Below are 12,080 nucleotides of genomic sequence, written 5' to 3'. Positions count from 1 at the left end.
GGGACGACAGAGGGATAGAGTATGAGTCCGTACAGATTCAATCTCATTACCGAATAATGGATCAATAGCAGCGATGGTGCATTTTGAGGCTCACCTACGTACCCTACTATGTTACGCCCGTATGCTCGTCTCGCAGGCCCTAGGTCTCAAGGTACATAGTGACGGTTTCCAGTCATACGGATCCTTCCGACCTTCCGATTGCTCTCATGGTTAAACCAACACACTTTCGAAAGTCATAGTCTCCTACATACTTAAACAGGTATAGACACATAACATGTCAGTTCTGCGAGAAAGACGCGAGCGTGAACGTTTGACCCGTACCCGTGCCAGGAGAGACGCGAGAGACGCGAGAGACGCGAGAGACGCGAGAGACGCGAGAGACAGGCGAGGCGCGGAATTTGAGGCGCTAACCCTAAGAAGCAAATATCCGAGACAACTTCATGACAACATCCAACATCCCACAACCGAACAATTGACGCACTGTTCATCAGGTACGGGAACTCCATCTCCGCATTACCCGGGCCTCTAGAGAAACAAGGGACCACAACTTTGCGACTGTCTCGCAAACAGCACAGCGGCGGGTGCATGTTTCAGAGATCGATTCACCGCGCTGTCATCTAGGCATCAATGCCCAAGGTTGCCTCAGCAGAATATTTTCTATCATACCAAGATCATATCTCAACTTTGACCTCTTGGACCTGAGGGATGGACGCCCCGTATGGCAATGCCTGTGCCCACTGCGTCCGGTCAAAAACGAAGTGTGTCCGTTTGAGCGGCGGTAGCAGCTGCCACAGGTAAGTGATCACTACCAAGGGATAAGAAGGGAGGCTTTGCGCTCCGGACCGGACCTGTGGATATGGATGTTCATCTCTGCGCCTAATGCAGATAGCCGGGAGCTGGAAGTTGTCTGAGCCTCTCGTCCTTGATCCACCGAGCTCACTTTGACTATAGATGCCACCGCCTCGGCAAGAATTGTGAGCCTGCTCCTCACACTCGCAAACGCGGCAGTAGGAGAAAGAGGCCATCTGATAATCGGCGACAGCTAGAAGAGAACGTAGATGATGTTGCCAGGCTCCGCCGCGGAATGACACATTCTCCGTGCGAACCTGGTATTGCTCAAGACGGCATACCGCGGGCCACAACGCCTTCACTGAGGCAGGAACGTTTGTCACCCCAGTTCCTGCCGAACCACTATGCGAGTGTCTGGGTCCCTTCATCTAGCAATGGTCATCGAATACCCGAAGTGCCGTGCGACCTCCCCGTCCGGTTAACCGCACCAAACTCTCAGAATTCCTCCAGTTTTACTGCAACAGACCATAGTGGGAAATCTCTTTCCGCTTCAGAAACGGGTGAGCACGCCGCATCCGTTTTCTGCGATTTCCAGACCCACCATCTCTCCTATTACCCTTGCATCTACATCTCTCCGCATACTACAGTAGAACAATTCCAACAGGATAAGCCCTTCACTTGGTTAAACATGCGAGCTGTTCTTGAGACATCTCTTTCCAAACAAGATGAGCTTGGACAAGAGATACGAGAGACAATTGCGAAGCGTATTGTCATGGAAGGAGAGAGAAGCGTAGATTTGCTTCTTGGACTTCTGATCCACATATCCTGGTATGGTAGCACACGCATGTATGAAGTTGGTTTGCCGTTGACAGCTTCTTAAAGGAAACACCACTTTTCCCGAAGTGGTCGTCCATATATGGGCGTTCTGGCCAACATCGCAAAGGCTTTGGTTTCCGAACTGGGACTAGACGGTCCCGCCAGTAATACACTTCCGCCATTGTTCATTGCCTCAAATGAGACTATTGCGAACCACTGTGCAATCACAAGGACTTTCACACCAGAGGAAAGGCGTATCCTTCTGGCCTCCTTCATAATGAGCGTGAAGTAAGTGACGACATCTTGCGCATGGGCTACATGTTGACCCTAGAAGTGTATCAGTAATGCCAATGCCTGATTATGATTTTATGCGCTGGAGTTCTGAAATGGAGAGATCCGCTCAACACCTCGCTCAGGAACCCGAATGTCCAGGCGATACGGTCCTTGTGATATTGGCTCGACTGTCCCGCATTTCACGAGAAGCTCTAAAGGTGATGCACAGAGCCGGTGAGAGTACGGACTCCGTGCTGGCGCAGATAAAGCCTTTAAAAGATGCCCTTGAAAGAACTCGGGGCTCAATAACAGCCGATCTGCTTTCTAACAGTGAGTGATTTCCCTCTGTCAGAAGCCATGCCACCCCCTTCTGACGAAGAGCAGAAGTCATATTATCCCATTTGTACAATGCCGAAGTCCTCATTCATGAGATCGCTTTCTGTCAAAGACTACCAGCAACATCACTCGACAACCCTTTTGAATTCCGTCGTCCACAATACCTGCTCGCCTGTCTTGACGCAGCCAAGCGCGCCAGTGAAAATTATCTATCTTTTGGCATGCCGCAATACACAGGCGGTACCATGCATGTCATTATACACTTTATGCATGCCATTCAAGTCCTTTGCCGCCTTTCGCATCTGGACGAGCCATGGTGGGATCGCGCTGCGGCGGAACAATCGGCAGCTGTTGTGTCGTACCTGAATCGAGCTACAACACGACTACAAGAAGCGCATGCACACGTGGCCGCAAAGAGTGGGGTCAAACATAGTATATGGTTGAAGGGTGCAGACAAGTTACGACAAGCTTTCCCAAAATGGTCTGAAGGACTGGCCTCGAGCGACGCGCCAGTGGCCAACGAGGAAATGAGTTTCGCACCTATCGACTTCAATATGCTGGATGACTCCTGGTTCACAGACATTTTTCTGACACCCGCTTGGGCCGCCTAAGGTTGGAGGTCCACATTGAGAGCCAATCCGTTCAAATCACGTGATCGGAGTTCGTGCTTGTCGATGATGTCGGGGCTCCCAGATCCCGAATTCCGATCAGCAGCAAATACAATATAAGGAAGCCTTGTATATAGAGTGTGACTTACTACCCTTCCAAGACATTCTGTGTCAAATCTCCATTCGTGTGTCGATTCCAGGTCTTCCCCCGCAATATCATTGAACATTACGACTATGGCGTCTGCCGAGGAGGGAGCGCCTCATAAGCACGAGTCAAATCTTTCAGGGCCACTAGATGAATCCCACGAGCAGCAGCCAAGCTCTGAACCTCCATTCCAAGAGACCTCAGTGTCCTCCCTTCCAGATACAGCGATGAAGGAGAACACAGAATACATCACGGGATCCAAGCTGGCCGCCGTGATAGGCAGTGTGACCTTGATAGCATACTTGTTACTGCTGGATCAAGCTATATTGGGAACTGTAAGTCTCTGTAACCGTGCCATTTCTATTATCTCTGACCATGTCCAGGCCATTCCTCAAATCACCACCCAGTTCCGCTCTCTCCCTGATGTTGGATGGTATGTTAATGAAACTGACCAGAAAAGACGAGATGGAAAGATTAACTTTCTCACAACAGGTATACCGGGGCTTATCCACTCGCCAAGTAACTTTCTCTAAACATTATATGCCCACACAAACTTACCGATGACAGTGCAGCCCTACAACCGCTTAGCGGCAAGCTGTACACACATTTTCGTGCAAAGGTAAAACTTGCCGACTGCTAGGCAGCGGAAACACTGGGCTGACCATCGCGTCCAGTACACCTTCCTTGTATTTCTCTTTATCTTTGAACTTGGTTCCCTTATATGCGGCGTCGCTCCTACGTCCGCCGCCCTCATCATTGGCCGCGGCGTCGCAGGCCTAGGTGCGTCGGGATTGATGAACGGCGGTATGACAATCATTGCTGGCGCAACACCACTAGCCAAACGGCCCCTATACACTGGCATTATGATGGGTGTTGGCTCGTTGGGCATCGTAACGGGGCCCTTGGTAGGCGGCGCATTGACAGAGTACGCGACTTGGAGATGGTACAGCTAAGAGCTCACTCGTACACCTTGAACGGGACGACTGACAACTTAGGTGCTTCTTTATAAACTTGCCTGTGGGCGGCATTGCCTTTCTTCTGCTCCTGTTGATCAACATTCCGGACCTCACTGTCAAAGAACGTCTATCGCTCAACCTCCTTCGAAAAATCCTTCCGGACCTCGATCTTCCAGGCTTCGCTCTCATCGCCCCTGCCGCTGTCATGTTGCTCCTAGCTCTTCAGTTTGGCAGCGAACATTCTCATGCATGGAATAGTGCTGTCATAATCGGCTTGCTTTGCGGGGCAGGTGTAACGGCGATAGTGTTCGGATTTTGGGAGTGGCATATGGGCGAACGAGCGATGATTCCGGGCTCAATGATCAAGCATCGCGTCATGTGGACATCTGCGTTGGTGAATATTACTTCAATGGGGACAGTCGTGGTTGGCTCCAACTACCTGCCAATCTATTTCCAGGCAGTCAAGGGATCAGGCCCGACGATGAGTGGCGTAAGCGTATTTCCAGCAATATTGCCGCAGCTGGTGTTTGCTGTCCTCGCCGGAGCAGGCGGTAAGTAACATGTGTTCTCGATTAGTTCTTATGGGGATACTTACGAAAGCAGTGTCGAAATTGGGATATTATCTCCCTTGGTCCCTCTTCAGCGGCGTTCTTACGGCCATTGGCAACGGACTGGTCTCTACATTTTCCCCAACCACAAGCACAGCGACATGGATCGGTTACCAGATCCTTCTGGGGGCTGGACGAGGCGCCGGAATGCAAATTGTCAGTAGCTTTTTCTAACGCCCTATCTCAACTCCCAACTTCTCAAACAGATGTGCTGACGTTGTCACTCCCGAAGCCAACAATAGCAATTCAGACTGCGCTCCCGCCAGCCCAAATTCCCGTCTCTCTTGCCATTCTCATGTTTACGTACAACCTCTGCACATCCGTATTCCTCGTCATTGCCACGACAATCTTCACACAAACCATCGTCTCAGAACTCAAGAAGAACGCGCCCTCTGTATCAACGCAAGCCGCACTGGCTGCCGGCGGGAGTGCAGGAGCAGTACGGAGTCTGGTCCCGCCTGGTAGTCCTGAGTTGAATGCGGTGTTGCGGGCCTATTCGTCAGGAGTGCGCAATGTCTTCCTGATGCTGGCGGGGCTGTCGGTTGTTAGTTTTGCGGCGTCGTGGGGGATGGGATGGAACGATGTTAGGGCCAAAAAGAATGAGGAGCAGGAGAAGGGAGATGTGCGGGAAGGAGACACGGTTTGAACGGTCGCCATGTGGGATCGACGTGGATCGGCGGCTCTGGTTGCGGTGACCTCGACGAAAGGCGTAGTGGTCCCCATTATTCAGGCTTTCGCATTCGAGCAGGGGCAAACCGCGTTTTGGGACTAGCAAGGAAAAGCTCAAATTAGATTTGGTTAATCATTCATTCCATTTACTATTAGATAGGGCTCTTGTAATATATAAACTTTAGAGACATACACTGAAACCGAATGCAATTGGAGACTTCATGATCACCGCCTGCCAGCAACGCATTACCACTTCTTATATGGCGGCATAATTATTCGCATTAAGAGTTACGCAAAAGAGGAAACCGGAGTGGCAGGGTTTGGCGGCTTTGTCATCCACCTGCCATGGCCACTAGTGGCTTCCCATTCTCCGTCCAGTGCCCATTCACTGCCTCAAGTCTCCGGAGCAACACCACCTGACTTCGGAAATGAAGTGCAGGCATGGTTAGTGTTTTCACGTGAGATGTATACAGTCACAGTTACGCGGAAAGATGTTCGCACAAAAACCGAGACTTTCACTCCGCTTCGTTTCGTCCAACGCTGGAAGACAGCTTTCACTGTCTGACTTCATTGGGTTGCCCAGTATGCAGGTCCAAGCTCTCGACTCGCTCTATATAGAACTTTTAATAGAGAATTAGTGTTGTTTTTTTCCGCTTTTCTTCGTTGGATTTCTTCGACCTCCTTGACTCCTCGTGCTCTTCAACCTCTTGAACCCTTGCATCCGATCTTTCTCTGCTCTTCTCAAATTGCAACTCAAACAACAAAACCCTTGAGCCCACGACGTCCAGTCGCAATCCGCATTCTGTCGCTGTTACAAAACGACCTCGGCATTCCATTGGCAATCGTCATCTTTTTTGTTCCCAAAAGGTTGTCTCCAACCATCACTTGACAGACACCATTACGCAGCTCAGTGCCCTGGTTTGCCGGCTCTTTTGACGCTTAAACGCCAATCAGTACGTTTGCCGCAAGGCCACAGCTCCCCTCCTGCTCTGAATATACCCGTCGTTCAAGGAATCAGATTGTTAGACAGAATGGGCCGTCCGCAAGACTCCAGTTCTGAGTCGGACTTCCAACCCGAAGTAAGCCACCGTGCCACGACGTTATTTTGCAAGCCAAAAAGCGGAAACGCGACGAGAGTATTGACGAAACTCCCGTCCAGCCAGATTCTGAGACGTCGCAAAAGCAGAAGAAGCCAAAGACGACCAACGGTGCTGCTGGTTCAAACTCGCACAAGACCACTAAAGCCGTCAAAGCCTCACTCGCGCCTGCCCCACAACCTGCCCCCGTAGGCACACAAGACGACGCCTGCCCTATCGACTGGGACCTCCCAGCCTTCCGATACTTACGTCCCTACCATTGCGAAATCTCCGAGATGCGCTCGCCCTTGAAGCCAAAGGCGGACTACAGTCTCACCAGAGCGGCAGAGATCCTGAACAACAAATATGAGTCCAGCAAGCACCTGACGGATGAGTCGTGGCGGAAGAGGTTCTCCGCGGTACAAGTCCTCGTGTATAAGGCTACGGGTTTGTACTGGGCGCGTGAGTACAAGAATGAATTGAAGAAGATTTTCGCTCCGCCGCACTGTAAGGCCACAAGGGCTGCCAACGGGCCGCATGGCAAGATGGACCCGTAAGACGCTATATAGGATTTTCTGAATAATTAGGTTATAATTGTTAAAGGTTGTTAGGCAGCTAACAGATCTTCCGTTGAAAAGCAGCGACTTAAGCTAATTCTTCTAACAGGGTGTTCATTTCAACATGCTGTTAACAGACCTAAGCATGTAACAGAGGGGAGCAGCCTCGCCTGCCTTTCTAACTCCTGCCTTCGTGCCTCCTGCCTTCGTGCCTCCTGCCTTCGTGCCTCCTGCCTTCGTGCCTCCTGCCTTCGTGCCTCCTGCCTTCTACTGTCCTCCCTGTCTTGCACCTCTACGCGCAGAGGCTACACAGACACTGCGCAGAGACTGCGCGCATGCAATTAAGATCTCTGCGTGGTATTCTAGGCCTAAAGTTTGCGCTGCATGTCTTATTTTTCTATTTCTACGCAGATACGTAGAACATTTACCCTATTTTGCAGCTACTAAGAAATGCTAAGACCTAGGAACGCAGAAATTCCTAACAGACCTGTACGCGCGAACAGAGGCAGGAGCTCTAACAGAGTCTGCAGCCTACCATGCTTTTAACATGCTGTTACGCTGCAACACGTGTTAGATCTAAAGGCGTGTTATCCTACAACACATGTTAGTAGGAGCAATCTGTAGGCATTATACCTGTTTTTCTAACACGTTTCCAACAGATATATATTGAAACACGCTCGTATCACGATATTCAGAATCCTACTTGGCGTCTTACGGGCCTGATTGTGCAGTCACAGGCGAGATTTACGACGGGGATTTGTTCACGGTGTACATTAAAACGCCGGACAGAGTGATGAGAGTCTGCTCGAGCAATGCATTGTTCCTCTCTCTGTGGCAGCTCGAGCCGTAGTCAATGGTTCGATGTACCCTCACGTCTTCCAACCAGCATCATGGGCTTTGAACCAGAAAAACATCAATGAACTCTGGTCCAATGAATCTCTGGCAGAAGACGACCAGGTTCGAGCATTCTGGCTGGCCGTTCTCACATTGAGGTATCGAGCTGCCCTCCCGATGATTACCTCTAACCTCTGGAGCTACTCACGCGCGTTCTTGGACGACTGGACCCGCACTCTGGAGCCCGATCATGCCTTCCAGTCTGGAACATGCTCCAGGGATATGTGAAGCCTTCGAGGATCGAAGTGCACAGGAAAAGACTTCTGCATATCGAGAAGGCGAGCACAAAATCTACTCGCAGTGACTACAAGGCCCCATGGGCAAGAGAAGGGACTTGGCGCGTGTCCTGGGCAAAAACAACAATTTGGAATATGCGAGTCAGATGGGGGTTGAAGGAGCCCTGGACTCAGTGGAGTCTTCAAGGAGTTCTCGAGGTCAGGATAGTGGGGCTCAGCAAGGCAAGAGAGTACAGATTCCCCGATAAAGAGTCTGGGCTTATAGCAGTCCTCAATGAAAGGCTGACCTGTTACCGTTTGGAGGACAAGTTCGGGCCCATTAGAGGCACTTTGGAAAATGAGGGTGAATTGTTGAAGCAGATTGTTGGTCTGGTCGATGGAGCCCTTGAGCCCTTCTACACATTCATGGAAGGCGGAAGGAGGAGCGACCGACTTCATCCGAATCTCCTTGTCGACGCCTCGGCTCGCTTGTTCTGCGATCGCTTCCCATCCAGAAGCACGGCGACGAGAAGAAGAAGTGCTGTCTCCGAAACAATGACGCTTCCAAAACTCAAACCAGTGACAGCACCGCTCATACTACTCGCCCAGGCCATTATGTTTCTATGACAATCAAGGGCGTCAAGGGCTACCGCATCCAAAACCACACGGGCCTCCCAGAACACATCTTCCGCAACTTACCAGCCCTCCATCCCGATCGGGACTGGCCGCGCATCCGCAGCGTTACCTGGCACAAGCACGTCACGGGCTTGATGAGAGGCCGGTGTACTTTGATGTGGGGAAGAATGGGAAGAGATTTGGGGAGATGGCGAGGATTTGCCAGGATGAGAATGGACGGTGGCCCAGTCATCCTGGATGGAGGAATGAGGGCTGGAAGGATGGTGAAAAGGCGGATGATGTGGAGGATGAGGTCAGTGAAGTAGGCCGGGGTGCCACCAAGCGTAACTGGGCCTATGACCGGCAGGTAAATGAGCACGACACTGATTCGGAGAGCGATGGAGCTTTGGATTATGATGACGGGGACAGCGAGATGTGAGGCTCTGTTTACCTAGTCTGTGATCTCGAACTGGTTCAGGCCTCGAAAGAGCTTGTTTGGGGAACGTCGCGGCTTGCTGCTGTGAAAGGCTGAGAAGGATGACGAGGAATTTGGATAAGAGAGGTTGGACTGGCTAGGAGTCAAAATCGTATGCATGTATCAAACAATCATCATGTTATCAGACCGGTCCGGCGCTTTTGATCTCACACCGAAAAGTGAAGTGTCTAAAGGAAAGGCAAATGCGAATATGTGTACTTGAAGCGTATCGTTGCATGGGTGTCGGGAAGGTGGGATGGGTATTCTTTCAATGCCGCATGGCCGGGGACTTATGGAAACCAGAGGTTGGGTTTAAATGGACTTAGTACCGATTAGAGACCTTATACAATGGCGTTGCAATTGTACGTGTAGAAACATTCACCCTCCCATTCGCATCATAGACGCCCAAATCATGGCATCGAAAAACTTCATGCTTTGCCGATAAGATTAAGGAGGTTCCGCCTTCCCCGTAGCTCAACATCCTATATCCGAGGCACAGCCTCACATACCAAATGCGCTGGCATAACAGTACGTACTGCTAGATGAAAGCTGATCATTGCCTAAATTAACTGAGATACCGATCCAATGAGTGGGACCGAACTTCGAAATCGAACGGCTGGAACTCCATTAATGGCTCTGCGGCTGTCGCGGTGATCATCCCGACGAAGGGCCCTGAGCCCTCATCACTGTATTATCGTCGGCTCCCTTCTCCCCGCTGTAGAAAGTTTAACCCTATTGATTCGCTCCTACGAATGGGAATCTTCATTTGCTCATACGAATGCGAATCCTCAGAGCAATCGGTATTGTGAGAGGCTCGATAAACACGACAGCGAAGGCATAACCGGCTCCGCGAGATACCTGGTGCGGGTACTAGCGATTCCTCCTTCTCCTCGTTCTCTTCGGTTAATTGAGGTGCTACGGTACTACGCTGGGGAGATGAGGCCGACGAACAAATGGCGTCCAAGTCTGGTGTCTCCTCGCCGTTGATGATACGCAGCATGGCTTCACCTTTCGGTGCCGTGGTCAGGTTTTCGTGGCCGTCGCGAGTAATGAGTATGTCGTCCTCAATCCGGACACCGCCTACAGACATGTATTTCTTGAGAACAGGCACGTTGATGTACTTCCTGTGGACTGGGTGTTTCGAATACAGTTTGAGTGCGTAGGCGGAGAAGTAGATGCCTGGTTCAACTGTGAGGACCATGCCTTCCTGGAGAGGACCACTTCTCGGTGTTGCAGGTGCGAAACAGAGCGCTGGATCGTAAACGGAGAGGTGGTAATCCTGGGGAAACAAAGAGGGGACCTAGGGCCGTTAGGACATGGTTGCGTTGTTTGCGTCGAGCGACACGTACCTCCTTCTCAGCTGTGCTCAAGCCGCTCATCAGCTCTGAGTGACCCACATCATGTACCTCGAGACCAATATGATGACCGAGCCCATGGGGAAAGAAGGCCCTGCTCGTCCCAGCCTTGTAGATCTCTTCTGGAGTCCCATTGTGTAAGATGCCCAGTTTCAGCAAGCCTTCGATTGCAATCTGGTGCGCTTGAATATGAAGATCCAGATATCTGACTCCTGGTCTGAGTTTCTCAATGCAATAGCTTTGCATACGCTCCACCAGGCCGTAGATTGCCCTGCCTTCTTTCGTCCATTTCCCAGTCAAGGGGAAGGTGCGAGTGATGTCACTGGCATAGTTCTGCCACTCACAACCGGCATCGAGGCACATGAGTAGACGGTCACCGAAGTCTTCGTTATTCGCATCGTAGTGCAATGTGCCAGCGTTCGGACCGGACCCAGCAATGATATCGTATGCTTGTTTCCTTGCGTGGTTTGAGACGCACACGTCTAAGAACCTCCCCTCTACTTGGGCCTCGTTTGTGAACTTTCGAATATTCGCGAGCACCTCTACATGTGCTTGAGAGCTGATTTTATTGGCTTTTCTGATAAGGTCGATCTCATGCTGATCCTTGATTACGCGGGCACGATTCATGGCAGGGAGGAGAGACTGCACATCGCATCTCTTGTCATCAGGACGTATAATTTGACTACACTCCTTGGGATCGAGTAGATATAGAACGCCGGGGTAGTCACGGAGATACCGGTCGGTGTGATGTTGTAGCCGCTCGTTGTGGTGGACATAGTCCACATCATACTTGTCCAATGCCTCGGGAATGGTAGAGCCGCGACCATACCAGATAATTCGTGAAGTGTCCACCTTGGGGATATAGAGCGAGAGGGAGTCTTGCTCGATATCGTATGTCACATGACAGTCGGTCTCGTTGCACCTTTTTCCGAACAGTTAGCGACTTCGTACGAAGAGACGAAAATGAGCCGAACCCAGTGAGGTAGTAGAAATAACGATTCTGGCGAAATGGGGCCGGCATGTCGCTGTATTTGTTGTTCCGAGCTATCTCCCCGTGGAGTATTAACAGCCCTGCCGAAACGCCGAGTTCAGTTGCGACTCTTCTGGCATGTTGCTTTGCTGTTCCCTGTTAGCAAGATATTCCAACTAGGATTCAAAACTGCAAAACACACCGGGATACTTGTTCAATGGGGTCTCTGATTCCATATGTAGCCAGCAATCCATCTGTTTCTCAGACAGCCGGCTTGCCAATTCAACTGGATCAATAGATCCCGCCATGATTACGATTCCGTAGAGAGGAAAAGAACGGTGGAGAAGAAACAACGGAGGATACGGAGGAGATGAACGCTTCCGAAATCTCCTCTCAGCTTAATTGAATGACCCGGGAGTGTACCGGTCAGATAGGATGGGAATGGTTCCGGTCTGAACAAGCCTTGTGGTTCGTGCACTGCCAAGGCACGCCGGTCAACGTTACGAGCCAGAATTCACCTCATTCAGCTACACCACACAACTCTCCCTATGCGCCACAGCAAGCCCCATCACTATGTCAACATTGTCATCGTGAGTGGACATGGTCACGAGCTGATAAACTCACGCCATCTAGAATAACACGCGCGTCGAACCCCTCAAAAATCCGCTATTCATCATAAATAATGGGTCGCGAAATGCTTAACAAGGCGATGAAGAACCTTCC

The 12,080-nt window shown here is 50.9% G+C and overlaps 5 protein-coding genes across 5 annotated transcripts; 4 read left to right on the top strand and 1 right to left on the bottom strand.

Annotated features, from left to right (window-relative positions):
* Positions 1 to 705: 705 nt before the first annotated feature.
* EI97DRAFT_442230 (uncharacterized protein) lies at positions 706 to 2,825 on the top strand (the record flags this gene model as incomplete). The annotated part of the gene is made up of 5 exons (XM_033799752.1): positions 706 to 794; positions 952 to 1,635; positions 1,672 to 1,893; positions 1,940 to 2,208; positions 2,335 to 2,825. The coding sequence occupies 5 exons, from the start codon at positions 706 to 708 to the stop codon at positions 2,823 to 2,825; spliced, it is 1,755 nt and encodes a 584-aa protein (XP_033654406.1).
* A 369-nt stretch (positions 2,826 to 3,194) lies between these two features.
* Positions 3,195 to 5,177, top strand: EI97DRAFT_450138 (efflux pump protein; the record flags this gene model as incomplete). Its single annotated transcript, XM_033800265.1, has 8 exons — positions 3,195 to 3,302; positions 3,351 to 3,400; positions 3,460 to 3,486; positions 3,535 to 3,586; positions 3,642 to 3,910; positions 3,963 to 4,474; positions 4,527 to 4,687; positions 4,764 to 5,177. The coding sequence occupies 8 exons, from the start codon at positions 3,195 to 3,197 to the stop codon at positions 5,175 to 5,177; spliced, it is 1,593 nt and encodes a 530-aa protein (XP_033654405.1).
* A 1,054-nt stretch (positions 5,178 to 6,231) lies between these two features.
* EI97DRAFT_458191 (uncharacterized protein) lies at positions 6,232 to 6,833 on the top strand (the record flags this gene model as incomplete). Its single annotated transcript, XM_033800887.1, has 2 exons — positions 6,232 to 6,279; positions 6,360 to 6,833. 2 exons carry the CDS (start codon positions 6,232 to 6,234, stop codon positions 6,831 to 6,833), a joined length of 522 nt encoding a protein of 173 aa, XP_033654404.1.
* Positions 6,834 to 8,043: 1,210 nt separating this feature from the next.
* EI97DRAFT_442227 (uncharacterized protein) lies at positions 8,044 to 8,996 on the top strand (the record flags this gene model as incomplete). The annotated part of the gene is made up of 2 exons (XM_033799751.1): positions 8,044 to 8,193; positions 8,529 to 8,996. The coding sequence occupies 2 exons, from the start codon at positions 8,044 to 8,046 to the stop codon at positions 8,994 to 8,996; spliced, it is 618 nt and encodes a 205-aa protein (XP_033654403.1).
* A 346-nt stretch (positions 8,997 to 9,342) lies between these two features.
* Positions 9,343 to 11,783, bottom strand: EI97DRAFT_433093 (uncharacterized protein). The gene is made up of 4 exons (XM_033798319.1): positions 11,560 to 11,783; positions 11,362 to 11,506; positions 10,382 to 11,309; positions 9,343 to 10,332 (listed from the first exon to the last, which is right to left on the bottom strand). Exons 1-4 carry the CDS (start codon positions 11,663 to 11,665, stop codon positions 9,724 to 9,726), a joined length of 1,788 nt encoding a protein of 595 aa, XP_033654402.1. The 5' UTR covers positions 11,666 to 11,783; the 3' UTR covers positions 9,343 to 9,723.
* Between the last annotated feature and the right edge of the window lie 297 nt (positions 11,784 to 12,080).

The sequence above is a fragment of the Westerdykella ornata genome, assembly GCF_010094085.1.
Source record: "Westerdykella ornata strain CBS 379.55 unplaced genomic scaffold EI97scaffold_9, whole genome shotgun sequence".
Lineage (NCBI taxonomy): Eukaryota > Fungi > Ascomycota > Dothideomycetes > Pleosporales > Sporormiaceae > Westerdykella > Westerdykella ornata.
Note: the sequence above shows the minus strand (reverse complement) of the source record. Positions and strands in the feature narration are given on the sequence as shown.